The 24,960-nt window shown below is 39.5% G+C and overlaps 2 protein-coding genes across 4 annotated transcripts; both read left to right on the forward strand.

The window, feature by feature from the left end:
• Nucleotides 1-1,532: 1,532 nt before the first annotated feature.
• LOC125262102 (polymeric immunoglobulin receptor-like) lies at nt 1,533-4,463 on the forward strand. The gene is made up of 8 exons (XM_048180657.1): nt 1,533-1,728; nt 1,889-2,209; nt 2,641-2,955; nt 3,052-3,378; nt 3,591-3,713; nt 3,785-3,883; nt 3,995-4,047; nt 4,119-4,463. Exons 1-8 carry the CDS (start codon nt 1,689-1,691, stop codon nt 4,218-4,220), a joined length of 1,380 nt encoding a protein of 459 aa, XP_048036614.1. The 5' UTR covers nt 1,533-1,688; the 3' UTR covers nt 4,221-4,463.
• A 4,440-nt stretch (nt 4,464-8,903) lies between these two features.
• LOC125262101 (polymeric immunoglobulin receptor-like) lies at nt 8,904-24,625 on the forward strand. Of its 3 annotated transcripts, XM_048180654.1 has the most exons (9): nt 8,945-9,083; nt 18,592-18,780; nt 18,941-19,261; nt 22,740-23,054; nt 23,151-23,477; nt 23,690-23,869; nt 23,941-24,039; nt 24,165-24,217; nt 24,289-24,625. In XM_048180654.1, the coding sequence occupies exons 2-9, from the start codon at nt 18,741-18,743 to the stop codon at nt 24,388-24,390; spliced, it is 1,437 nt and encodes a 478-aa protein (XP_048036611.1). In that variant the 5' UTR covers nt 8,945-9,083; nt 18,592-18,740; the 3' UTR covers nt 24,391-24,625. The 3 variants fall into 3 exon arrangements, with proteins under 3 accessions (XP_048036612.1, XP_048036613.1, XP_048036611.1); XM_048180655.1 differs by lacking the exons at nt 18,592-18,780; nt 18,941-19,261; nt 22,740-23,054; ... (3 more) ...; nt 24,165-24,217; nt 24,289-24,625 and adding exons at nt 9,244-9,561; nt 12,133-12,447; nt 12,544-12,870; ... (2 more) ...; nt 13,487-13,539; nt 13,611-13,997 and having other exon boundaries at nt 8,904-9,083; XM_048180656.1 differs by lacking the exons at nt 18,592-18,780; nt 18,941-19,261; nt 22,740-23,054; ... (3 more) ...; nt 24,165-24,217; nt 24,289-24,625 and adding exons at nt 9,244-9,561; nt 12,544-12,870; nt 13,074-13,196; ... (1 more) ...; nt 13,487-13,539; nt 13,611-13,997 and having other exon boundaries at nt 8,905-9,083.
• Nucleotides 24,626-24,960: the final 335 nt, after the last annotated feature.

Raw genomic sequence — 24,960 nt, forward strand, 5'->3', positions numbered from 1 at the left:
CACAGTACTCATAAAAGTGTAAACAAAAAGCAGCCGGATGACCTGCTACTTCCGGCAAGATCCTGAAGTGTGCATACAATGGATGTTTCACTATCCCATGAGGCCACAGGAGAGGATTTGTGAATGGAGGTGAAGTGACACAACTGATGCTGGTAGGTCACATGATAATGACAGCATGTAGTTCGTCCGGATTACATTCATACTACACACATTCATATACAGAACGTACCTTTTCCCAAAGTACTTCCTCCAGAGAGTATGTGATTTCTGACACAGCCAGAGTACTTGCTTCCAGCAGATTGAAGAGGGGGATACCAAATCACCAACAGAACATGAAACATCTTTCTAATCAAATATATGCCATATAAAGCAGTAGTGCAGATATATTATTCAATAAACATCAAGACTGGAGTTCTGTGTAAAACACCTTTTAAACACTCCTACTCTCTTCTAATAAAATGGATTATTCATTCCTGAATCTCTCTCTGCACCAGGTAAAAAACGGCTCATCTATTAAAGTTTGGTGAATTGGTAAACCATTAGAGATGTCCTGTAGAGCTGGAACTGGTGTTGTTCACCTTTAATAATGATCTTGACTAGAGTCATTATATACAGTTATGATCTAGTGATTACATCAATACATATTAGTCATCATCCATTTTCAGTTTATTTGCTCAACATACACAACTACTGTTGTGAAGTGACTTTGCTCAAGATACTTAAAAAAAGTATGTATTTGTGTACAAGTAAAGATATCGATCCTATCAAAATCTGTGTAAAAACAACTTATATTTAACAAAAGAAAATGACGTACGGGTAGTACAAATTTATATGACTGTTTAAGCCCCGCCCCTCACTTCCGTTCTGTGGCTGCGGTTCTGCAGCTGGATACTATTGCCTACTCTCAGTTGAACTTCAGGCGAGGCTAGGCGCATCTCAAACAAGCCTATTCACACTTGGGGTCATTGCACTTACATGATGTATTTCCTGTATTTAGCTCAAGTGTTCAAGTAGGTGTGGACACACCCGATGGGACATACTTATAGTCTTGCAAAATTTGCAAGTTTTTTATTTTCAGCACTTTGCATTTTAAAATAAACTTCTAAATGTCTGTTCAGTCGCTATGTAACTAACAGAAGACACAATTTTAAGATTGTGGTGCTTCTAATTAAGTGATAAAAAGCAGTTGCAAATGTTGCAAAAGACACACCCCCTTACCCATATTTGCACCAATAAAATGTGCAACACGTTATGATTTACTACCAAATTATATGCAATTAATTTAACTTACAGTCAAATGTTTTCCTGGAATGTTTCAATTTTGGGGCATGTGAGCTCCCAAACATAATGCATGATGGGATATGCTTAGCCTAAGAAGTGGTATTCAAGATAGTGTGGGTTAAGTGTTATTTTAGGACACTGCAATTTGGCATTTTTAAGACCTCGGACAAACTGTGTGGGTATTTGGACAGGTCATTACTTTCACTTCCCCCTTTATTAACATCTCTCTCTCTCTCTCTCTCTCTCTCTCTCTCTCAGAGGAAGTGGGCGTCTCCGTCACATTCAGCACTTCATGTTAAACTTGTAACCAGGAAAGAAACACTCAAAACTCATCTGAACACACATCGAGAGCTTCAGAAGAACTGAATCTACTGACAACAGAGAAGATCATTTAATAAGAGAGAAGAATGAAGATCATCTTGACTTTCACTCTGCTGATGATTCCTGGTAAGAATCTGAACTCAGAGTAAATCACTAAAAACAGCACAGATTTGATGAGGAGAGTCTTTCACTTCACTTCATGATGTTCTAGTGACTGCTGAAGAAAGTTCATTTCTGTGTAGTCTCATAAATATATTAAAGTGTGTTTGATGCTGGTTTGTTGTAGGAGTCGTGAGCTCCATCAGTGTGACGGGATATTCAGGAGGAGGAGTCACGATCAAATGCAAATATGATGAAGGATATACAGCAAATAAAAAGTATTTTTGTAAAGGACAGTGGTCAGACTGCACAGACCAAATCAAGACTGATGAGAAATATAAATGGGTTCATTCTGGAAGATTCTCTCTGTATGACGACACAAGATCAGCAGTCTTCACTGTGACCATCAGAGATCTGAGAGAACAGGATTCTGACACGTACTGGTGTGGAACTGATATATATGCAAAAAAAGATTTATACACTGAAGTGAATCTGAAGGTTATAAGAGGTGAGTAACTGAGAGCCTCAAACCCATGATGATCTCCACAACATCACGATACTCAACACTGACTGTAATTACTGCCATTGTGTGTGTGTGTGAGTGTGTGCGCGTGCGTTTTTATGATTTATGAGGACACAAATTTGTATAATGACATACTAAACAATGTTTTATAAAAAATGTAGAAGTGTGTTAAAACTTGATATGCAGATTAATGTGGTTGGTAAGGTTTTTTGTTCTTCTTCTTTTTTTTTCTCAACTTAGCCTTCTATCTGTCACATTCACACTCTGGACTCTGCCCCTTTCTCACTCTGATGGTGCGTCTCAATCAGCTCTCTAGCTTCCTAGGTCGTGAATCAGTATATTTTGTAAAAGAAAAAAAAAGTGTATGTCCGAATCTCATTGATTAAAGCTTTTGTTTTTACTTTTGTGTTCAACAGATCAACCAATCAGGAGTGTGAGAGGATATTCAGGAGGAAACGTCATTATAAACTACAAATATGATATGCAACACGTGTACCATGTGAAATATTTCTGTAAAACTGGAGGTCAATGTTTTACTGTAATAATCACTAACAGAGCAGCAGGATGGGAACAGGACAGACGATTCTCTGTTCATGATGACAGATCTGCAGGTCTCTTACGTGTGTTTATCAGAGATCTGAATGAGAACGACTCTGGAGAATATCAGATTACAGTCAAAGTTTCTGAAGAATACAGTTTCTTCTCTGAGTTTAATCTGATCATCAGAGATGGTGAGACGCTTTCATTCATTTCTGCATTATTTGACAGAATCCATGAATATATCTGGTCATTGTAACATTGCTGCACTTGATTTGGATCTGAAACAGATGCTTGTTGTGTGAAGAGCATCAGTCTATCAGCTGCTGCAGGAGGATCTGTGAACATCAGCTGCAAATACCCACAATCCCACATTAGTGATGTGAAGTTTCTCTGCTGGAGATCTGGAGCTGATCTCTGTGCTGAAGAGACGTCTGTGAAGGAGAGCAGAAGATGGAGTCCTGAGGGAAAGATCCAGCTGTATGATGACAGAGAAGAGCAGCTCCTGACGGGAAGCATCAGTCATGTGACTGAACAACATTCAGAATACTGGTGTGGAGTTCAGTCTGATCAAGGACACAAGAGCTTCATCACACGAGTCCTGGTCGATGTTACAGGTGAGAAATGATGAAACAAACCAGCATCTGTAACACTTTAAGAAAAACCTCCTGAGAGTCTCAAGTAGCTCAAATACAGTCAACAGTTTGATGTTTGTGTGTGTGAAACATGTCAGATGGTTCAGAAATGTGTGAAAAACATCAGCGTCTCTGAGAAAAGGGAAGTGAAGTATCTGTGAGTGATTATTGATACTGGCTTTACTGTGTTTCAGAGCAAACATCAACATCATCATCATCATCACTGTCACCATCACCACCATCATCCTCCTCCTCATCATCATCATCATCATCATCAGTTGAATCTCCAGCGATCTCATCTGTGTCTCCTGTAACAGGTACAAACTCTCTCTGAAACACAAACACACTCATCTGTGTGGTTCAGATTGTGAGTCTCTGGTGTTTTCAGGCTCTTCTCTGGTGGTCAGTGTGTCTGTGGTTCTGCTGCTGATCATCATTGGACTCGTGATCGTGATCTGGACTGTCTGCAGGAGGCGTCAGTCAAACAGTAAAACTCCTTCTTCTTCCATGTTCCATTCTGTCTATATTTTTTCACATTAATAAAACATTGAAAACAATAGTTTTTTTTTTTTTTTTTTCACTTGCTTGTTTTTGACAGACGCTGATTCCTCCTCCAAAACATCTCATGTGACACCAGCCAACAATGAAGAGGTTTGTAGAATTACTGTTTATAAAACAAGATTTATGTTTTTAAATATTAAATAAGCTCTTTCTCTCCTCAGGTTTATAATAATTACTGTAATTATGAGGAGGTTGAAGACACTCACAGACAATTACCCACAAACCCATCTGATTCCTCCGACAATATTTACGCTAATGTTTAACAGCAGAGATCTTCACATCGCTTCATCTTCATCTTCATCATCTTTATGTAATAATGACGCAGATGGTCCTGATGATGTTCATCTTTAATAACGATCAGGATTAGAGTCAATATATGCAGTTATGATCCTATGATTGCTGTAAATACATGTTAGCGATCGACTGTGGATCTTTTGAAGACTTTCAGTTTGTTATTTGCTCAAAATACACAACTATCCTGCAGAAGTGATTTATGCTATTTGTTCAACATATTTAAAAATGTCAATATTTGTATGTAATTATGAACAAAATAAAAGATAATTGTTCTTTGTAACAATGCAGTGTTATTATTTTAACATTAATTAATCTTAGTACATGTGTGCAGATTAATCACTTTATCATTTGTTGAAGTATTTAATGCGTTTCAGTTTCATATGCAGCTCTAAAAATTCAGTTATTCACCATAAGGTTTTACTGAAGTGTAATGTGATGTCTTTGAGAACAGGAGCTCATCTGAACAGACAGTGACTGTGTTTGTGTGTCATGATTCTCAGTCATGTGCTGCAGATCAGCTGTTGAACACTAGATGGAGCCACTTGACTCTCAGTTCTTAATGGAGAGCATAAAAATGAGGACAATTAACATGAATTGAGGAAGGAATTTTAGAAAAAGAGACGCTTTGTATGAATTGATTAAAAAAAAAAAAAACATGGGTGTAATTTTTTATTTATTTTTTTTTGGTTCACAAAAAGTATTCTATTTGCTTCATAACATTAAGGTTGCACGATTGGAGTCACATAAACTGTTTTAAATATGTTTTTAGTAGCTTTCTGGGAATTGAAAAAGGGAGTGTTATTGCTGGCCATGGCCTTACTGAGTCATCGGATTTCATCAAAAATATCTTAATTTGTGTTCTGAAGATGAACGAAGGTCTTACAGGGGTAGAACGACATGAGGGTGAGCAATTAATTACTTTATTTTCATTTGTGGGTGAACTAACCCTTTAACTGAGTCTCATCTGAAATCATATACTTCCCTAAGCGAAAAACATGTGACAAAAGAAGTATGTGCAAAATCACAGTACTCATAAAAGTGTAAACAAAAAGCAGCCGGATGACCTACTACTTCCGGCAAGATCCTGAAGTGTGCATACGATGGACGTTTCACTAACCCATGAGGCCACAGGAGAGGATTTGTGAATGGAGGTGAAGTGACACAACTAATGCTGGTAGGTCACATGATAATGACAGCATGTAGTTCGTCCGGATTACTTTCATACTACACACATTCATATACAGAACGTACCTTTTCCCAAAGTACTTCCTCAAGAGTATGTGATTTCTGACACAGCCAGAGTACTTGCTTCCAGCAGATTGAAGAGGGGGATACCAAATCACCAACAGAACATGAAACATCTCTCTAATCAAATATATGCCATATAAAGCAGTAGTGCAGATATATTATTCAATAAGCATCAAGACTGGAGTCAGGGATGGGCAGTATTTATGATACATGTATTTCAAATACGTATTTCAAATACAAAATAGTATTCTGTAATTTGTATTTGATAGGGTTGATGAAAATGGCTCTGTATTTTGTATCAAAATACTTTAGTGTTTTGTATTTTTGTATTTTTAAAATACTGTAAAATACTTTGTAAGAAGTCCACATGATGACATCATAAAATTGCAGCCTCTGATTGGTGCCTACTCAGTAGTTTGCAGAGACTTGCGATCAGAACAGAAAATTGATCCACATGGAAGAAGGTGGTCAAGAAACGTGCAGGCTGCCAGCTTTCCATCAATTTTTAACATGAATTGCTATAATTTTTAATAGTTCATGTTAAGTTTTGGTGTTCATTTTGGTAGCCTAGGCTAAATAGTATACCAATTTACATAATGTTCTTGAAAACACTTATACCGAACAGCAGCCCCCTATATTTATGATTAACAATCAAATGATAAATTGGTTAAAAACTAGTTGCTATGAATACAAGTGCTGTCAGTTGTCTTCTTATGAATGACTTGTTTGTCATTGTGTCAGTGTTGCTGATGCAAAGTAGGCCCTTCATTACCAAACACCAAGTAACTAAATTAGGATACAATTATGAGTCATTCGCAAACATTAAACTGTTGGTTACTTTAAAACTAACCTTCATCTTTGAGATCACAGGGATATGTGAATATTTGATCTGTTAAAGCCACAATATGTACATTTTCGCTTCTAAAGATCGCTAATTCAAAACAAAGGCGAAGCTCGATGATACCTTGATTTCACAGAATCATGGGATGTATTGTTTTCACGTCTACAGCCGGTGGAAAAGAATCGGGACAGGGCTCAGGCAGAAATCATGTTTATGGAGAGATTATTAAAGTTACTTTAGTATGAAGCAGAGCAGGACCGAATGCTGTGAGAGCAGTAACGAGCCCACTGGAGTGATTACTAATGAGAGACGAGTGCGACATACAGCTCATCAGCAGCGGATCTTTTATTATACCGCAGTCGCTTATTCCGCTTCTTTCGGTCATGTGCATGTAGGGTAAAGCAGCGCTGCTTATCATATTAGATACATTTGTGTGTTGAAAGTTGGTATAGTGCTACTCTGTGCGTTCGCTCAGCGGCTACTATAAGACACTTGTTGCACACTGCAGTAAAATAGATCGATATAAGTCATGGTAAAACATGGTACTCACGAAAAAATCAAGAAAACGAGATTCAAACAAAAAGACTTAGGGCCAGATTTACTAACAGCTTGTGGCAGCGCAAACCCTCTTTTGGCATTAAAAAATCTACTGTCGGGACATGCAGTATAAAATTATAAAAATTAGCAGTATAAAATTAGCGCTGAAAACGCGTGGACCGAGTTGTGTTTGCGGCTGACCTTATTGCATATGCATTTTTAGGAGTTTCCCTTTCAGATGCAAAATTTAGGGGAGGAGAGTATTTAAATGAATCACACAATGCGATTTACTAATGTTTGTGCTCGTCAATTTACTGGTATTTACACCATTATTTAACGCCCCGAAAAAGCATGTCTGAACCCATTTTGTGACATGGCTGCAATTCTTGCTGTTAGGAGGAGACACCGCAGAGAACAGAGAGTGCATGGAAATGCCAGAGTAAGACCTTATCCGAACATATCGTTTGCCTACATCTATATCTATAGGCCAACATGGCTTGGCAAACTATATTATACAGCATATGTGTTTGTCAGATTACATGTTAAGTTGCACCTGTGTCGACCCGCACCTGATGAGAACATTAGCATCAGGATTCAGCTCTGTTTATTTGCGACTCAACTCTAATTTGCACTGCTCTTGATATATTGCGTTAGTCATTATGTAAATGATCTGACCGTGTCTGTGTTCTTTAATTTGCATGTTAGCAGATCACGTGCAAAACTTGCCACTCCCATCAATGCATTTGTGGAATTGCACTCTCACACTAATTTGCCACGTTTAGTAAATCTGGCCCTTAATGTGTTAAGCGAAATAACATGATGAGTTTTCTGTCGATGAATGTATCCAAACAGTTGCTTCCCTGTCTAATAAAACTCATAAAATAAAATGGGAAATCGAGGGTAATGATGTCACTGATAGGCGACACATGGACACGGTGTGTGTCCTGGTTAAAATTGCTTATTTCTCTGGATTTAGAATTTCTTGAAAACATTTGGGATAATGCAAGTACACAAGTCAACAAAAAAATCTAACATTGTTTTAGTGGTTTTTGAATATTTTAATCTAAAAATCCTACATATTTGTGCCTTTAACTGGTTACATATGTCAGATTTATTGCATGACTCAGGCTATCAAACATTCTTTACTTAATCAAGTCAGTGTAATGGTGAAGGGATAGATCAAATGGGCCAACTGATGGAAGGTTTGTGTATTTTGTAGTATTTTCAAAATACAAAAATACAGTAGTTTATTTTGATACATTTAAAATTAAGGTACTTGGTATTTTATTTTAAAATACATTTTGATGTATTTTTGCCCATCCCTGACTGGAGTTCTGTGTAAAACACCTTTTAAACACTCCTACTCTCTTCTAATAAAATGGATTATTTATTCCTGAATCTCTCTCTGCACCAGGTAAAAAAACGGCTCATCTATTTATTAAAGTTTGGTGAATTGCTAAACAATTAGAGATGTTTGTAGGGCTGGAACTGGTGTTGTTCACCTTTAATAATGATCTTGATTAGAGTCATTATACACAGTTATGATCTAGTGATTACATCAAACACATGTTAGTGATCTTACATGATGTATTTCCTGTATTTGGCTCAAGTGTTCAAGTAGGTGTGCACACACCTGATGGGACACAATTATAGTCTTGGAAAATTTGCAAGTTTACAGAGCTTTTTTATTTTCAATACTTTGCATTTTAAAATGAACGTCTAAATCTGATTTACCACCAAATTATATGTGAACTCCCAAACATAATGCATGATGGGATATGCTTAGCCTAAGAAGTGGTATTCAAGATAGTGTGGGTTAAGTGTTATTTTAGGACACTGCACTTTGGCATTTTTAAGACATCGGACAAACTTGCACACTTTCTGTCTTGTACACGAGCTCTCAAAGGGCCAAGACCGCAAGTGTGGGTATTTGGACAGGTCATTACTTTCACTTCCCCCTTTATTAACATCTCTCTCTCTCTCTCTCTCTCTCTCTCTCTCTCTCTCTCTCTCTCAGAGGAAGTGGGCATTTCCGTCACATTCAGCACTTCATGTTAAACTTGTAACCAGGAAAGAAACACTCAAAACTCATCTGAACACACATCGAGAGCTTCAGAAGAACTGAATCTACTGACAACAGAGAAGATCATTTAATAAGAGAGAAGAATGAAGATCATCTTGACTTTCACTCTGCTGATGATTCCTGGTAAGAATCTGAACTCAGAGTAAATCACTAAAAACAGCACAGATTTGATGAGGAGAGTCTTTCACTTCACTTCATGATGTTCTAGTGACTGCTGAAGAAAGTTCATTTCTGTGTAGTCTCATAAATATATTAAAGTGTGTTTGATGCTGGTTTGTTGTAGGAGTCGTGAGCTCCATCAGTGTGACGGGATATTCAGGAGGAGGAGTCACGATCACATGCAATTATGATGAAGGATATACAGCAAATAAAAAGTATTTTTGTAAAGGACAGCCGCCAGGCTGCAAAGACCAAATCAAGACTGATGAGAAATATAAATGGGTTCATTCTGGAAGATTCTCTCTGTATGACGACACAAGATCAGCAGTCTTCAATGTGACCATCAGAGATCTGACTGAACTGGATTCTGGGACGTACCAGTGTGCAGTTGATATATTTGGAATAGATTCCTACACTGAAGTGAATCTGAAGGTTATAAGAGGTGAGTAACTGAGAGCCTCAAACCCATGATGATCTCCACAACATCACGATACTCAACACTGACTGTAATTACCAAATTCTGTAATTCACAAATGAAACTCATAACAGACTCCATCAATAACTTTTTTAACTCCTGTTGTAACACTCATAAAATAATCTTAAACAATGTCAACAGCAAAGTGATCAGATGTGTTCGCTGAAAACAAAATGATAAATGATCTAAGCTGGTGCGTGTGTGTGTGTGTGTGTGTGTGTGTGTGTGTGTGTGTGTGTGTGTGTGTGTGTGTGTGTGTGCGTGCGTGCGTGCGTGTGTGTGTGTGTGTGTATGTACCTAACCATAGTGCATTAAAACTGACTAAATCTCCTTTTAGGGTCATCCTTGCATGTCAGATTTTTTTTTTCTTGCATGTCAGAGCTTTTTATTGGACAGTGATCTTAAACTTGATATGCAGATTAATGTGGTTGTTAGTGTTGTTTTTTTCTCTCTCTCTCAACTTAGCCTTCTATCTGTCACATACACACTCTGGACTCTGCCTCTTTCTCACTGGTGCGTCTCAACCAGCTGATGACTCTATTTTAGGCGACATGTCAACGTCCTCATTGTACAATGTCACTACTGGTGTTTATGAACAACAGCAGAGCTGATATATTTCTCACATTATTTTCATTGTTAAACTACATTATGATAAATACTTTGTAACAAAATGGCCGACTCCCTAATCAGTGCACTGACTACTGAACTAGGGAGCTGATTGAGACACACCCACAGTCTCCCAGTCACACCCTGAACATCCACACCGGCAGCCAATCACCTGCTCACTTGAATTGGTTTAAAGACAACACACTTGCACTCACTCATGTTCGGGCCTTGTTGTTAATGTTGTTGTTGCTATTTATGTATGTTTCATGGACTCACTTGTTGGACCTGAATGTTTTTTTGTTGATGGACGATCTTTCCTGACTTTAGAAGATATGGTATTTTTGAATAATCATACTTGATCATACTCTGAAGGATTGCTTTTGGAGTGGGCTGGACAAGATCCTCAGCCTATGGATGCCAGCAGGAGATTCCAGCATGTCCTTGGCAAATTATCTGGACATTGTGACATCTACTGTCCTCCCAGCTCACTCCCACCATCATAATGCCATCGATCACTTACACCAAGCCTCATCCCCACCACGGATTGGGTGCCCTCTATGGAGCCTGTGTATGCCGGTTATTTCATCTATGCATGTGGGAATTTTGAGTGAAGCTAAATGAGGAAGTGGAAAGTCAGCATCATCCTCCAGTGTCAAAGAGTTGTGTTTCCCAGTCAGAAATAATCAACATCTTGGCTTTCACCTGTTCCCAAACACTTCCTATTCTGCTGGTTATGGTCAGATCCAAGTGTCCTGTCGGCCAGCTCCAAGTCTCCATCACTAATGCTCCCACTCTGCCTTCCACTTCCACCTTCTCCACCTGTCCCGTGTTGGCCAAAGAGGCCCTTCCTGAATTCTCTGCATGTCTGTGACAGCCAAAGAGGCTGTTTTCGAACTGTCTGCCCTGTCAAGGCCTAGGAGGCCATCATGTAACCCTTTGCCTTTGCTACCCATTTTTTTGGCCCTGTCTTTACTGGCTCCATTCATCTCCTCCTACACTGGCTCCACCTAGCAGCTTGGATCTGCCTTGGGTTCATGTTCACCAGCTCCACCCGAGTGCGTCGACTGCCTTCGACTGCTCCACCTCACACTTTCGAGCCCTTCACTCCACCTTGGCCTGTCGACCAGTCGCTCAACCTCAGCTCCACCTGGGACTATCATCCCTGCAACTCCACCGGGCTCCCTTGTCTCTCCGGCTCCACCTTGTCAGTTGTCGCTCTGCCTATGCTACAGACCTCTGGTCCTTCAGATGGGCCTTGTCCCTCCACCCCTTCAGCTCTGTTAGGCTTCTTCCTTCCGGCTCCACCTCTGTCCTCGGTTGCTCCAGCTCAGTCCTCTGGCACCCTGGCTCCATCTCATCTGCTCATCATTGTGGCGCCACCTTGGCCTTCAGGTTCTTTGGTGTCAACAGGTCTCCTTGGCTCAACCTGGGTCTCTATCTCCACCTCATCCCCCTGTTTCCACCTTGCATTTACACCAATATTCCACCATGGCTTCTCCCTCCTTCAACTTCACCATGGGCCTGTGCTCTGGTTCTCTTGGGTACTTCCTGGCTCCTTCCACCATGATGTTGAGGGATCACCTAATTATTTGGACTGGCATAGAGCCCACACACTTGCTCTCACTCATGGTCTGGACTTGTTGTTAATGTCGTTGTTGCTACTGTTTTTTTTTCTTTGAAACCCTGTTTCCTTAAAAGGAGGTTTGTTTCCCTGTTGTTTTTAACAGTGCTATATAAATTTGCCAACAACCTTCGGGAATGTCCTCATTATAAAAAAACAGTATGAAACTAAAGAGAAATTCTGTGCGAGTTGGGTTACATGTGTAGTATTAGCTTGGTAAAAACAGTGAATGTCTCAGTAAATAGTAAAGTAAAAGTGTGTGTCTGAATCTCATTGACTAAACCTTGTGTTTTTACTTTTGTGTTCAACAGATCAACCAATCAGGAGTGTGAGAGGATATTCAGGAGGAAACGTTATTATAAACTACAAATATGAGATGAAACACAAGAACCATATGAAATATTTCTGTAAAACTGGAGGTCAATGTTTTACTGTAATAATCACTAACAGAGCAGCAGGATGGGAACAGGACAGACGATTCTCCGTTCATGATGACAGATCTGCAGGTCTCTTACGTGTGTTTATCAGAGATCTGAATGAGAACGACTCTGGAGAATATCAGATTACAGTCAAAGTTTCTGAAGAATACAGTTTCTTCTCTGGGTTTAATCTGATCATCAGAGACGGTGAGACGCTTTCATTCATTTCTGCATTATTTGACAGAATCCATGAATATATCTGGTCATTGTAACATTGCTGCACTTGATTTGGATCTGAAACAGATGATTGTTGTGTGAAGAGCATCAGTCTATCAGCTGCTGCAGGAGGATCTGTGAACATCAGCTGCAAATACCCACAATCCCACATTAGTGATGTGAAGTTTCTCTGCTGGAGATCTGGAGCTGATCTCTGTGCTGAAGAGACGTCTGTGAAGGAGAGCAGAAGATGGAGTCCTGAGGGAAAGATCCAGCTGTATGATGACAGAGAAGAGCAGCTCCTGATGGGAAGCATCAGTCAAGTGACTGAACAACATTCAGAATACTGGTGTGGAGTTCAGTCTGATCAAGGACACAAGAGCTTCATCACACGAGTCCTGGTCGATGTTACAGGTGAGAAATGATGAAACAAACCAGCATCTGTAACACTTTAAGAAAAACCTCCTGAGAGTCTCAAATACAGTCAACAGTTTGATGTTTGTGTGTGTGAAACATGTCAGATGGTTCAGAAATGTGTGAAAAACATCAGCGTCTCTGAGAAAAGGGAAGTGAAGTATCTGTGAGTGATTATTGATACTGGCTTTACTGTGTTTCAGAGCAAACATCAACATCATCATCATCACTGTCACCATCACCACCATCATCCTCATCCTCCTCATCATCATCATCATCATCATCAGTCGAATCTCCAGCGATCTCATCTGTGTTTCCTGTAACAGGTACAAACTCTCTCTGAAACACAAACACACTCATCTGTTTGGTTCAGATTGTGAGTCTCTGGTGTTTTCAGGCTCTTCTCTGGTGGTCAGTGTGTCTGTGGTTCTGCTGCTGATCATCATTGGACTCGTGATCGTGATCTGGACTGTCTGCAGGAGGCGTCAGTCAAACAGTAAAACTCCTTCTTCTTCCATGTTCCATTCTGTCTATATTTTTTCACATTAATAAAACATTGAAAACAATAGTTTTTTTTTTTGTTTTTTTTTTTCATTCACTTGCTTGTTTTTGACAGACGCTGATTCCTCCTCCAAAACATCACACGTGACACCAGCCAACAATGAAGAGGTTTGTAGAATTACTGTTTATAAAACAAGATTTATGTTTTTAAATATTAAATAAGCTCTTTCTCTCCTCAGGATTATAATAATTACTGTAATTATGAGGAGGTTGAAGACACTCACAGACAATTACCCACAAACCCATCTGATTCCTCCGACAATATTTACACTAATGTTTAACAGCAGAGATCCTCACATATCTTCATCTTCATCTTCATCATCTTTATGTAATAATGACGCAGATGGTCCTGATGATGTTCATCTTTAATAACGATCATCATCCTATGATTGCTGTAAATACATGTTAGCGATCGACTGTTGATCTTTTGAAGACTTTCAGTTTGTTATTTGCTCAATATACACAACTTTCCTGCAGAAGTGATTTATGTTATTTGTTCAATATACTTAATGTCAATATCTGTATGTAATTATAAACAAAATAAAAAGATAATTGTTCTTTATAACAATGCAGTGTTATTATTTTAATATCAAATCATATTAGTACATGTGTGCAGATGAATCACTTTATGATTTGTTGAAATATTTAATGTGTTTCAGTTTCATATGCAGCAAAGTTCAGTTATTCACCATAAGGTTTTGCTGAAGTGTAATGTGATGTCTTTGTGTGTTTGCGTGTCATGATGAATCTCAGTCACGTGCTGCAGATCAGCTGTTGAACACTAGATGGAGCCACTTGACTCTCAGTTCTTAAAGGGGTGGTTCAGTGTTTTTTTTTTTTTTTTTTTTTTTCTAGGCTTGATTGTGTTTTGGGGGCACAATTTAACATGTCTTAATGCTTCGTTTTTTTTTTGAAAACGTATTTTTCATATATTTTATCTTAATTCTACACCTCTGTTTCCACTGTCATATGAACGGCTCGTTTGACTTCCTGCTTCTATGAAGCCACTCCCTCCAAAATACGCAATGTGCTCAGATTGGTTAGCAGGTTGGTAACTGGCCCAGTGTATCGTGATTCGCTGAAGCGTCCGAAAACGCCACGCCCCTTACCAGTCATTGCTTCAGTCAAAATGTAAATAATAGCGCTTGTACTGCTGTATCAAACTGAGCCCGAATCAGACCCAGATGAAGAGGAAAAAGCAGAACCTCTGCAATTACAGCTTTTAAAGGAAGACATTCATTATATTTAAAAAAATATAAAACAATGCGTTTGAATTTGAAAGATATGTCGCGGCGCTGAGCTTCGCGTCCGGTGTGCGAGCCCCTTGAGCGGCAGCATTGGTTTTCAGCGTGAATGTTGCGAAAAACACACAAAACACATCCAAAACGGGAAAGAGCTTTGTGATTGACTGTACAAATAGCTTTGACACAAAACCTGAGGTATATATTTAAAAATTGCAGAAAGCAACAAGGAAAAAAAAAACAAATGGATCACTGCAATTCACAGAAACAGCTGGACTCCAGCAGAGAAACATGGATTTGCAGTTATCATTTTGTGTCAAATTGTTGAATTTTGAGATAAAATCATACCGTATATATTGTATTGTTATATATTAGTTTGACAACTCATCAATTAAATATTTTCCATCTTTTATTCTGCATAATTGGGTGTTTTTCAATAAACAACCCTGACAAAAACTATACTCTAAAACTATTTATGTTTTAGGGCTGGACAATATGACAATATAACATTGATATAAGTGATTATTCGGATTTAAACCTACCTATATTGTAGTTATATAAAATATTCACAGGCAGATTTGCTTTATGTATTTCCCCGCCGTCGAAATCAGGCACATATAAATGTCAGGAAACACGACTCCAGGCTGCATGTCAATATCCATGGATTAGGTTTATTTGACAAGTTGTAAGGAACACATTCAATTCCAACCTTTAGTGTAATCATTTGTTTTACTCGCGTTTTCGCAGTTTCCCCTATTAAATCCAGTCACGCAGCAGGTTCTTTTGCCACTCAGTCCAGCTGAGGGAGCACGTTTTCGGTGGGAAAGTGACGTCAATGCATACCCTCTATACTGCGCCACATGGCCTTGCCCACTTTTACCCCCTTTCCACCAGCACGAACCGGGTGCTAGTTCGGAGTTGGTTCAACTAATGAGCCTTCTAAGAACCGGTTTGCCTTTCCACGGGCTAGAGAGCCGGCACAGAGCCAGGTGTTACGTCACTGTATACGTCTCATATTTCACAGCAAAGCTGGCGCTGCAGTGCCAAACCAAAACACACCAGGCTCGTTTGAGATACATCGCTTCTCGCATAGCGATCGGCGCATGACATCAAAGCTCCGCGAGAACGATCCGAAAGCACAAGGAGTTGTATGCTCTACAAACGCTCCCGCGAATCCGCGGCACCCGCCGAATCGGTCCGATGCATCTCGAACAAGCCTTCTATCAACAATCGCGGATGTTTCACTACTGTTGATGCTCATGGTTTTGCAAAACTACATTGGCATCCAAACACGGCTCGCCGTAATTTGTATATAGACAGAGATTACAAGTGAGCTGCTATTAGCTCTATTAGCTGCTATTTCAAAAATGGTTTCTTGTTGGTCACAGTAACCCCGCCCCCAGCCCCTGATGCAAGCGGTTCTTACTTCTAGCCCAGCAACGTTTTGGTGCTACTTACGAACCACTTTTCCTGGTTTGGAGCTGGTGCTTTGTGTGTCGAAAGACAAAGAACTGATTTGAAACTTGGCTCTGGCTCCAAAGCAGCACTCAAACTGCTTTGGTGGAAAAGGGGTATCTGTTGCATGTTCCCAGGGGCAGTGTTTATGTTAATAGCAAGGGTTCATGATGTCACCAACCCGGGAAGAAGCTCGTTGTAGTCCAAACCAGTCGTTTTTGTAGGCATTAAACTGCCATAAATTTAAAATACAATATCTCTGTTTGCATTGAACTTTCAGCGCTGTAACTTTGCAGATACTGTTTATGCTCAAGCAGCAACATTACACACTAACTAAAGTTAAAAAAGTGAAATCACATTGAACCACCCCTTTAATAGAGAGCATAAAAATGAGGACAATTAACATTTATTATTTATTACTTTATATAGCCTAAAGGGCTACACACAAATAGGCTTTTTTTGTAGCTTAAATATTTTAATTGAGGAAGGAATTATAGAAAAAGAGCCGCTTTGTATGAATTGATTGAAAAAAAAAAAACTGATTAAAAAAAAAAAAACATGGGTGTAATTTTTTTATTTATTTTTTTTTGGTGCACAAAAAGTATTCTATTTGCTTCATAACATTAAGGTTGAACGATTGGAGTCACATAAACTGTTTTAAATATGTTTTTAGTAGCTTTCTGGGAATTGAAAAAGGGAGTGTTATTGCTGGCCATGGCCTTACTGAGTCATCGGATTTCATCAAAATGATCTTAATTTGTGTTCTGAAGATGAATGAATGTCTTACAGCTGTGGAACGACATGAGGGTGAGTAATTAATGACTTTATTTTCATTTGTGGGTGAACTAACCCTTTAACCGAGTCTCATCTGAAATCATATACTTCCCTAAGCGAAAAACATGTGACAAAAGAAGTATGTGCAAAATCACAGTACTCATAAAAGTGTAAACAAAAAGCAGCCGGATGACCTGCTACTTCCGGCAAGATCCTGAAGTGTGCATACAATGGATGTTTCACTATCCCATGAGGCCACAGGAGAGGATTTGTGAATGGAGGTGAAGTGACACAACTAATGCTGGTAGGTCACATGATAATGACAGCATGTAGTTCGTCCGGATTACATTCATACTACACACATTCATATACAGAACGTACCTTTTCCCAAAGTACTTCCTCCAGAGAGTATGTGATTTCTGACACAGCCAGAGTACTTGCTTCCAGCAGATTGAAGAGGGGGATACCAAATCACCAACAGAACATGAAACATCTTTCTAATCAAATATATGCCATATAAAGCAGTAGTGCAGATATATTATTCAATAAACATCAAGACTGGAGTTCTGTGTAAAACACCTTTTAAACACTCCTACTCTCTTCTAATAAAATGGATTATTCATTCCTGAATCTCTCTCTGCACCAGGTAAAAAACGGCTCATCTATTAAAGTTTGGTGAATTGGTAAACCATTAGAGATGTCCTGTAGAGCTGGAACTGGTGTTGTTCACCTTTAATAATGATCTTGACTAGAGTCATTATATACAGTTATGATCTAGTGATTACATCAATACATATTAGTCATCATCCATTTTCAGTTTATTTGCTCAACATACACAACTACTGTTGTGAAGTGACTTTGCTCAAGATACTTAAAAAAAGTATGTATTTGTGTACAAGTAAAGATATCGATCCTATCAAAATCTGTGTAAAAACAACTTATATTTAACAAAAGAAAATGACGTACGGGTAGTACAAATTTATATGACTGTTTAAGCCCCGCCCTCACTTCCGTTCTGTGGCTGCGGTTCTGCAGCTGGATACTATTGCCTACTCTCAGTTGAACTTCAGGCGAGGCTAGGCGCATCTCAAACAAGCCTATTCACACTTGGGGTCATTGCACTTACATGATGTATTTCCTGTATTTAGCTCAAGTGTTCAAGTAGGTGTGGACACACCCGATGGGACATACTTATAGTCTTGCAAAATTTGCAAGTTTTTTATTTTCAGCACTTTGCATTTTAAAATAAACTTCTAAATGTCTGTTCAGTCGCTATGTAACTAACAGAAGACACAATTTTAAGATTGTGGTGCTTCTAATTAAGTGATAAAAAGCAGTTGCAAATGTTGCAAAAGACACACCCCCTTACCCATATTTGCACCAATAAAATGTGCAACACGTTATGATTTACTACCAAATTATATGCAATTAATTTAACTTACAGTCAAATGTTTTCCTGGAATGTTTCAATTTTGGGGCATGTGAGCTCCCAAACATAATGCATGATGGGATATGCTTAGCCTAAGAAGTGGTATTCAAGATAGTGTGGGTTAAGTGTTATTTTAGGACACTGCAATTTGGCATTTTTAAGACCTCGGACAAACTGTGTGGGTATTTGGACAGGTCATTACTTTCACTTCCCCCTTTATTAACATCTCTCTCTCTCTCTCTCTCTCTCTCTCTCTCTCAGAGGAAGTGGGCGTCTCCGTCACATTCAGCACTTCATGTTAAACTTGTAACCAGGAAAGAAACACTCAAAACTCATCTGAACACACATCGAGAGCTTCAGAAGAACTGAATCTACTGACAACAGAGAAGATCATTTAATAAGAGAGAAGAATGAAGATCATCTTGACTTTCACTCTGCTGATGATTCCTGGTAAGAATCTGAACTCAGAGTAAATCACTAAAAACAGCACAGATTTGATGAGGAGAGTCTTTCACTTCACTTCATGATGTTCTAGTGACTGCTGAAGAAAGTTCATTTCTGTGTAGTCTCATAAATATATTAAAGTGTGTTTGATGCTGGTTTGTTGTAGGAGTCGTGAGCTCCATCAGTGTGACGGGATATTCAGGAGGAGGAGTCACGATCAAATGCAAATATGATGAAGGATATACAGCAAATAAAAAGTATTTTTGTAAAGGACAGTGGTCAGACTGCACAGACCAAATCAAGACTGATGAGAAATATAAATGGGTTCATTCTGGAAGATTCTCTCTGTATGACGACACAAGATCAGCAGTCTTCACTGTGACCATCAGAGATCTGAGAGAACAGGATTCTGACACGTACTGGTGTGGAACTGATATATATGCAAAAAAAGATTTATACACTGAAGTGAATCTGAAGGTTATAAGAGGTGAGTAACTGAGAGCCTCAAACCCATGATGATCTCCACAACATCACGATACTCAACACTGACTGTAATTACTGCTGTTCACACGTGAAACTCATAACAGACTCCATCAGTAACCTTTTTTAACTCCTGTTGTAACACTCATAAAATAATCTTAAACAATGTCAACAGCAAAGTGATCAGATGTGTTCGCTGAAAACAAAATGATAAATGATCTAAGCTGGTGTGTGTGTGTGTGTGTGTGTACCTAACCATAGTGCATTAAAACTGGCTAAGTCTCCTTTTAGGGTCATCCTTGTATGTCAGATATACATTTTATTGGACAGTGATCTTAAAGGGGTGGTTCAGTGTTTTTTTTTTTTTCTAGGCTTGATTGTGTTTGTGGGGCACAGTTTAACATGCTTAATGCTTCATTTTTTTTTTTTTTTTTTTTTTTTTTTTATGAAAACGCTGTATTTTTCATATATTTTACCTTTATTCTACACTTTTGTTTCCACAATCATATGAACGGCTCGTTTGACTTCCTGCTTCTATGAAGTCGCTCCCTCCGAAATACGGAATCTGCTTTAACTGGCCCAGTGTATCGTGATTCGCTGAAGCGTCCGGAAACGCCACGCCCCTTACCATTAGTTGCTTCAGTGGAAATGTAAATAATAGCGCTTATACTGCTGTATCAAATTGAGCCCGAATCAGACCCAGATGAAGAGGGTCAAGCAGAACCTCTGCAATCGCAGCTTTTAAAGGAAGTTTATGAATGGTATTTCATTTAGTATTTGTGTCAAAGTGTTTAGATGCTGTCACTGCTGTTTGTTAGCTTTCAATATACAGTTTTATCCTGATTAAAGCTTTACTGTAGCTGAATACATGACTGAGTAGCATTTTTGTAAAGGTATTGTTTAATTTATAGCATGAACAACTGTTTGTCTATGAACATAGACGTTTGTTGTTGAAGTATGCACTAGAATTTAGCTAACTGGCTAGTGAAGCAAAAAAAAGTTGGTCTTTGTTTATGTCCTTGATGCAACCAAAAAAAAGCAACAGAACTATACATTTAAAAGACATGTACAAACAATAAAACGTACTTACAGTTTGAAGCCAATAAACAGCAGCTTCTGCTTTTAAAGTGGGAACTGCTTCTTTCAGTAATAGCCTTTGTGCAAATCCAGCATTGAACTCATGTAGATTCTGGAAGCTTCTTCAGTGGCGCATCCAGTGTAGAAAATATCACAGATTGTGTTTTTTTTTTTTTTTTTTTTTCTCTCAACTTAGCCTTCTATCTGTCACATACACACTCTGGACTCTGCCTCTTTCTCACTGGTGCGTCTCAACCAGCTTCCTAGGTCGTGAATCAGTATATTTTGTACACAAAACAGGCACTGGTAAGGACAGTAAGGACCCTGACTCACTAAACATCGGGACACTGATGACTGATGACGACATGTCAACGTCCTCATTGTACAATGTCACTACTGGTGTTTATGAACAACAGCAGAGCTGATATATTTCTCACATTATTTTCAATGTTAAACTACATTATGATAAATACTTTGTAACAAAATGGCCGACTCCCTAATCAGTGCACTGACTACTGAACTAGGGAGCTGATTGAGACACACCCACAGTCTCCCAGTCACACCCTGAACATCCACACCGGCAGCCAATCACCTGCTCACTTGAATTGGTATAAAGACAACACACTTGCACTCACTCATGTTCGGGCCTTGTTGTTAATGTTGTTGTTGCTATTTATGTATGTTTCATGGACTCACTTGTTGGACCTGAATGTTTTTTTTGTTGATGGACGATCTTTCCTGACTTTAGAAGATATGGTATTTTTGAATAATCATGCTTGATCATACTCTGAAGGATTGCTTTTGGAGTGGGCTGGACAAGATCCTCAGCCTATGGATGCCAGCAGGAGATTCCAGCATGTCCTTGGCAAATTATCTGGACATTGTGACATCTACTGTCCTCCCAGCTCACTCCCACCATCATAATGCCATCGATCACTTACACCAAGCCTCATCCCCACCACGGATCCAGATCCAGAGCTGGAGCTGATGGCCTCCACGGACTAGATGGCAGAGCTGGTGCCCTCTATGGAGCCTGTGTATGCCGGTTATTTCATCTATGCATGTGGGAATTTTGAGTGAAGCTAAATGAGGAAGTGGAAAGTCAGCATCATCCTCCAGTGTCAAAGAGTTGTGTTTCCCAGTCAGAAATAATCAACATCTTGGCTTCCACCTGTTCCCAAACACTTCCTATTCTGCTGGTTATGGTCAGATCCAAGTGTCCTGTCGGCCAGCTCCAAGTCTCCATCACTAATGCTCCCACTCTGCCTTCCACTTCCACCTTCTCCACCTGTCCCGTGTTGGCCAAAGAGGCCCTTCCTGAATTCTCTGCATGTCTGTGACAGCCAAAGAGGCTGTTTTCGAACTGTCTGCCCTGTCAAGGCCTAGGAGGCCATCATGTAACCCTTTGCCTTTGCTACCCATTTTTTTGGCCCTGTCTTTACTGGCTCCATTCATCTCCTCCTACACTGGCTCCACCTAGCAGCTTGGATCTGCCTTGGGTTCATGTTCACCAGCTCCACCTGAGTGCGTCGACTGCCTTCGACTGCTCCACCTCACACTTTCAAGCCCTTCACTCCACCTTGGCCTGTCGACCAGTCGCTCAGTCCCAGGTGGAGCCGAGGTTATCATCCCTGCAACTCCACCAGGCTCCCTTGTCTCTCCGTCTCCACCTTGTCAGTTGTCGCTCTGCCTATGCTACAGACCTCTGGTCCTTCAGATGGGCCTTGTCCCTCCACCCCTTCAGCTCTGTTAGGCTTCTTCCTTCCGGCTCCACATCTGTCCTCGGTTGCTCCAGCTCAGTCCTCTGGCACCCTGGCTCCATCTCATCTGCTCATCATTGTGGCGCCACCTTGGCCTTCAGGTTCTTTGGTGTCAACAGGTCTCCTTGGCTCCACCTGGGTCTCTATCTCCACCTCAGTCAGTCATCCCCTGTTTCCACCTTGCATTTACACCAATATTCCACCATGGCTTCTCCCTCCTTCAACTTCACCATGGGCCTGTGCTCTGGTTCTCTTGGGTACTTCCTGGCTCCTTCCACCATGATGTTGAGGGATCACCTAATTATTTGGACTGGCATAGAGCCCACACACTTGCTCTCACTCATGGTCTGGACTTGTTGTTAATGTCGTTGTTGCTACTGTTTTTTTTTCTTTGAAACCCTGTTTCCTTAAAAAGAGGTTTGTTTCCCTGTTGTTTTTAACAGTGCTATATAAATTTGCCAACAACCTTCGGGAATGTCCTCATTATAAAAAAACAGTATGAAACTAAAGAGGAATTCTGTGTGAGTTGGTTTACATGTGTAGTATTAGCTTGGTAAAAACAGTGAATGTCTCAGTAAATAGTAAAGTAAAAGTGTGTGTCTGAATCTCATTGACTAAACCTTGTGTTTTTACTTTTGTGTTCAACAGATCAACCAATCAGGAGTGTGAGAGGATATTCAGGAGGAAACGTTATTATAAACTACAAATATGAGATGAAACACAAGAACCATGTGAAATATTTCTGTAAAACTGGAGGTCAATGTTTTACTGTAATAATCACTAACAGAGCAGCAGGATGGGAACAGGACAGACGATTCTCCGTTCATGATGACAGATCTGCAGGTCTCTTACGTGTGTTTATCAGAGATCTGAATGAGAACGACTCTGGAGAATATCAGATTACAGTCAAAGTTTCTGAAGAATACGGTTTCTTCTTTGGGTTTAATCTGATCATCAGAGACGGTGAGACACTTTCATTCATTTCTGCATTATTTGACAGAATCCATGAATATATCTGGTCATTGTAACATTGCTGCACTTGATTTGGATCTGAAACAGATGCTTGTTGTGTGAAGAGCATCAGTCTATCAGCTGCTGCAGGAGGATCTGTGAACATCAGCTGCAAATACCCACAATCCCACATTAGTGATGTGAAGTTTCTCTGCTGGAGATCTGGAGCTGATCTCTGTGCTGAAGAGACGTCTGTGAAGGAGAGCAGAAGATGGAGTCCTGAGGGAAAGATCCAGCTGTATGATGACAGAGAAGAGCAGCTCCTGACGGGAAGCATCAGTCATGTGACTGAACAACATTCAGAATACTGGTGTGGAGTTCAGTCTGATCAAGGACACAAGAGCTTCATCACACGAGTCCTGATCCATGTTACAGGTGAGAAATGATGAAACAAACCAGCATCTGTAACACTTTAAGAAAAACCTCCTGAGAGTCTCAAATTGCTCAAATACAGTCAACAGTTTGATGTTTGTGTGTGTGAAACATGTCAGATGGTTCAGAAATGTGTGAAAAACATCAGCGTCTCTGAGAAAAGGGAAGTGAAGTATCTGTGAGTGATTATTGATACTGGCTTTACTGTGTTTTAGAGCAAACATCAACACCATCATCATCACTGTCACCATCACCACCATCCTCCTCCTCCTCCTCCTCCTCCTCCTCCTCCTCCTCATCACCATCACCATCACCACCATCATCCTCATCCTCATCATCATCACCATCATCATCAGTTGAATCTCCAGCGATCTCATCTGTGTTTCCTGTAACAGGTACAAACTCTCTCTGAAACACAAACACACTCATTTGTGTGGTTCAGATTGTGAGTCTCTGGTGTTTTCAGGCTCTTCTCTGGTGGTCAGTGTGTCTGTGGTTCTGCTGCTGATCATCATTGGACTCGTGATCGTGATCTGGACTGTCTGCAGGAGGCGTCAGTCGAACAGTAAAACTCCTTATTCTTCCATGTTCCATTCTGTCTATATTTTTTCACATTAATAAAACATTGAAAACAATAGTTTTTTTTTTTTTTTTTTTTTTTTTTTTCATTCACTTGCTTGTTTTTGACAGACGCTGATTCCTCCTCCAAAACATCTCACGTGACACCAGCCAACAATGAAGAGGTTTGTAGAATTACTGTTTATAAAACAAGATTTATGTTTTTAAATATTAAATAAGCTCTTTCTCTCCTCAGGTTTATAATAATTACTGTAATTATGAGGAGGTTGTAGACACTCACAGACAATTACCCACAAACCCATCTGATTCCTCCGACAATATTTACACTAATGTTTAACAGCAGAGATCCTCACATATCTTCATCTTCATCTTCATCATCTTTATGTAATAATGATGCAGATGGTCCTGATGATGTTCATCTTTAATAACGATCAGGATTAGAGTCAACATATGCAGTTATGATCCTACGATTGCTGTAAATACATGTTAGCGATCGACTGTCGATCTTTTGAAGACTTTCAGTTTGTTATTTGCTCAATATACAAAACTTTCCTGCAGAAGTGATTTATGTTATTTGTTCAACATACTTAAAAATGTCAATATGTGTATGTAATTATGAACAAAATAAAAGATAATTGTTCTTTATAACAATGCAGTGTTATTATTTTAATATCAAATCATATTAGTACATGTGTGCAGATGAATCACTTTATGATTTGTTGAAATATTTAATGCGTTTCAGTTTCATATGCAGCTCTAGAAGTTCAGTTATTCACCATAAGGTTTTGTTGAAGTGTAATGTGATGTCTTTGAGAACAGGAGCTCATCTGAACAGACTGAGTGTTTGTGTGTCATGATGAATCAGTCACGTGCTGCAGATCAGCTGTTGAACACTAGATGGAGCCAC

This window comes from Megalobrama amblycephala, unplaced genomic scaffold, assembly GCF_018812025.1.
Source record: "Megalobrama amblycephala isolate DHTTF-2021 unplaced genomic scaffold, ASM1881202v1 scaffold600, whole genome shotgun sequence".
Classification (NCBI taxonomy): Eukaryota; Metazoa; Chordata; class Actinopteri; order Cypriniformes; family Xenocyprididae; genus Megalobrama; species Megalobrama amblycephala.

Coding starts and splice junctions, on each gene's coding strand:
- LOC125262102 (XM_048180657.1), top strand. CDS start 1,689: ATGAAGATCATCTTGACTTTCACTCTGCTGATGATTCCTG. Junction 3,379..3,590: donor AGTCCTGGTCGATGTTACAG/GTGAGAAATGAT, acceptor ACTGTGTTTCAG/AGCAAACATCAACATCATCA. Junction 4,048..4,118: donor CACCAGCCAACAATGAAGAG/GTTTGTAGAATT, acceptor TTCTCTCCTCAG/GTTTATAATAATTACTGTAA.
- LOC125262101 (XM_048180654.1), top strand. CDS start 18,741: ATGAAGATCATCTTGACTTTCACTCTGCTGATGATTCCTG. Junction 18,781..18,940: donor CACTCTGCTGATGATTCCTG/GTAAGAATCTGA, acceptor GGTTTGTTGTAG/GAGTCGTGAGCTCCATCAGT. Junction 19,262..22,739: donor GAATCTGAAGGTTATAAGAG/GTGAGTAACTGA, acceptor TGTGTTCAACAG/ATCAACCAATCAGGAGTGTG.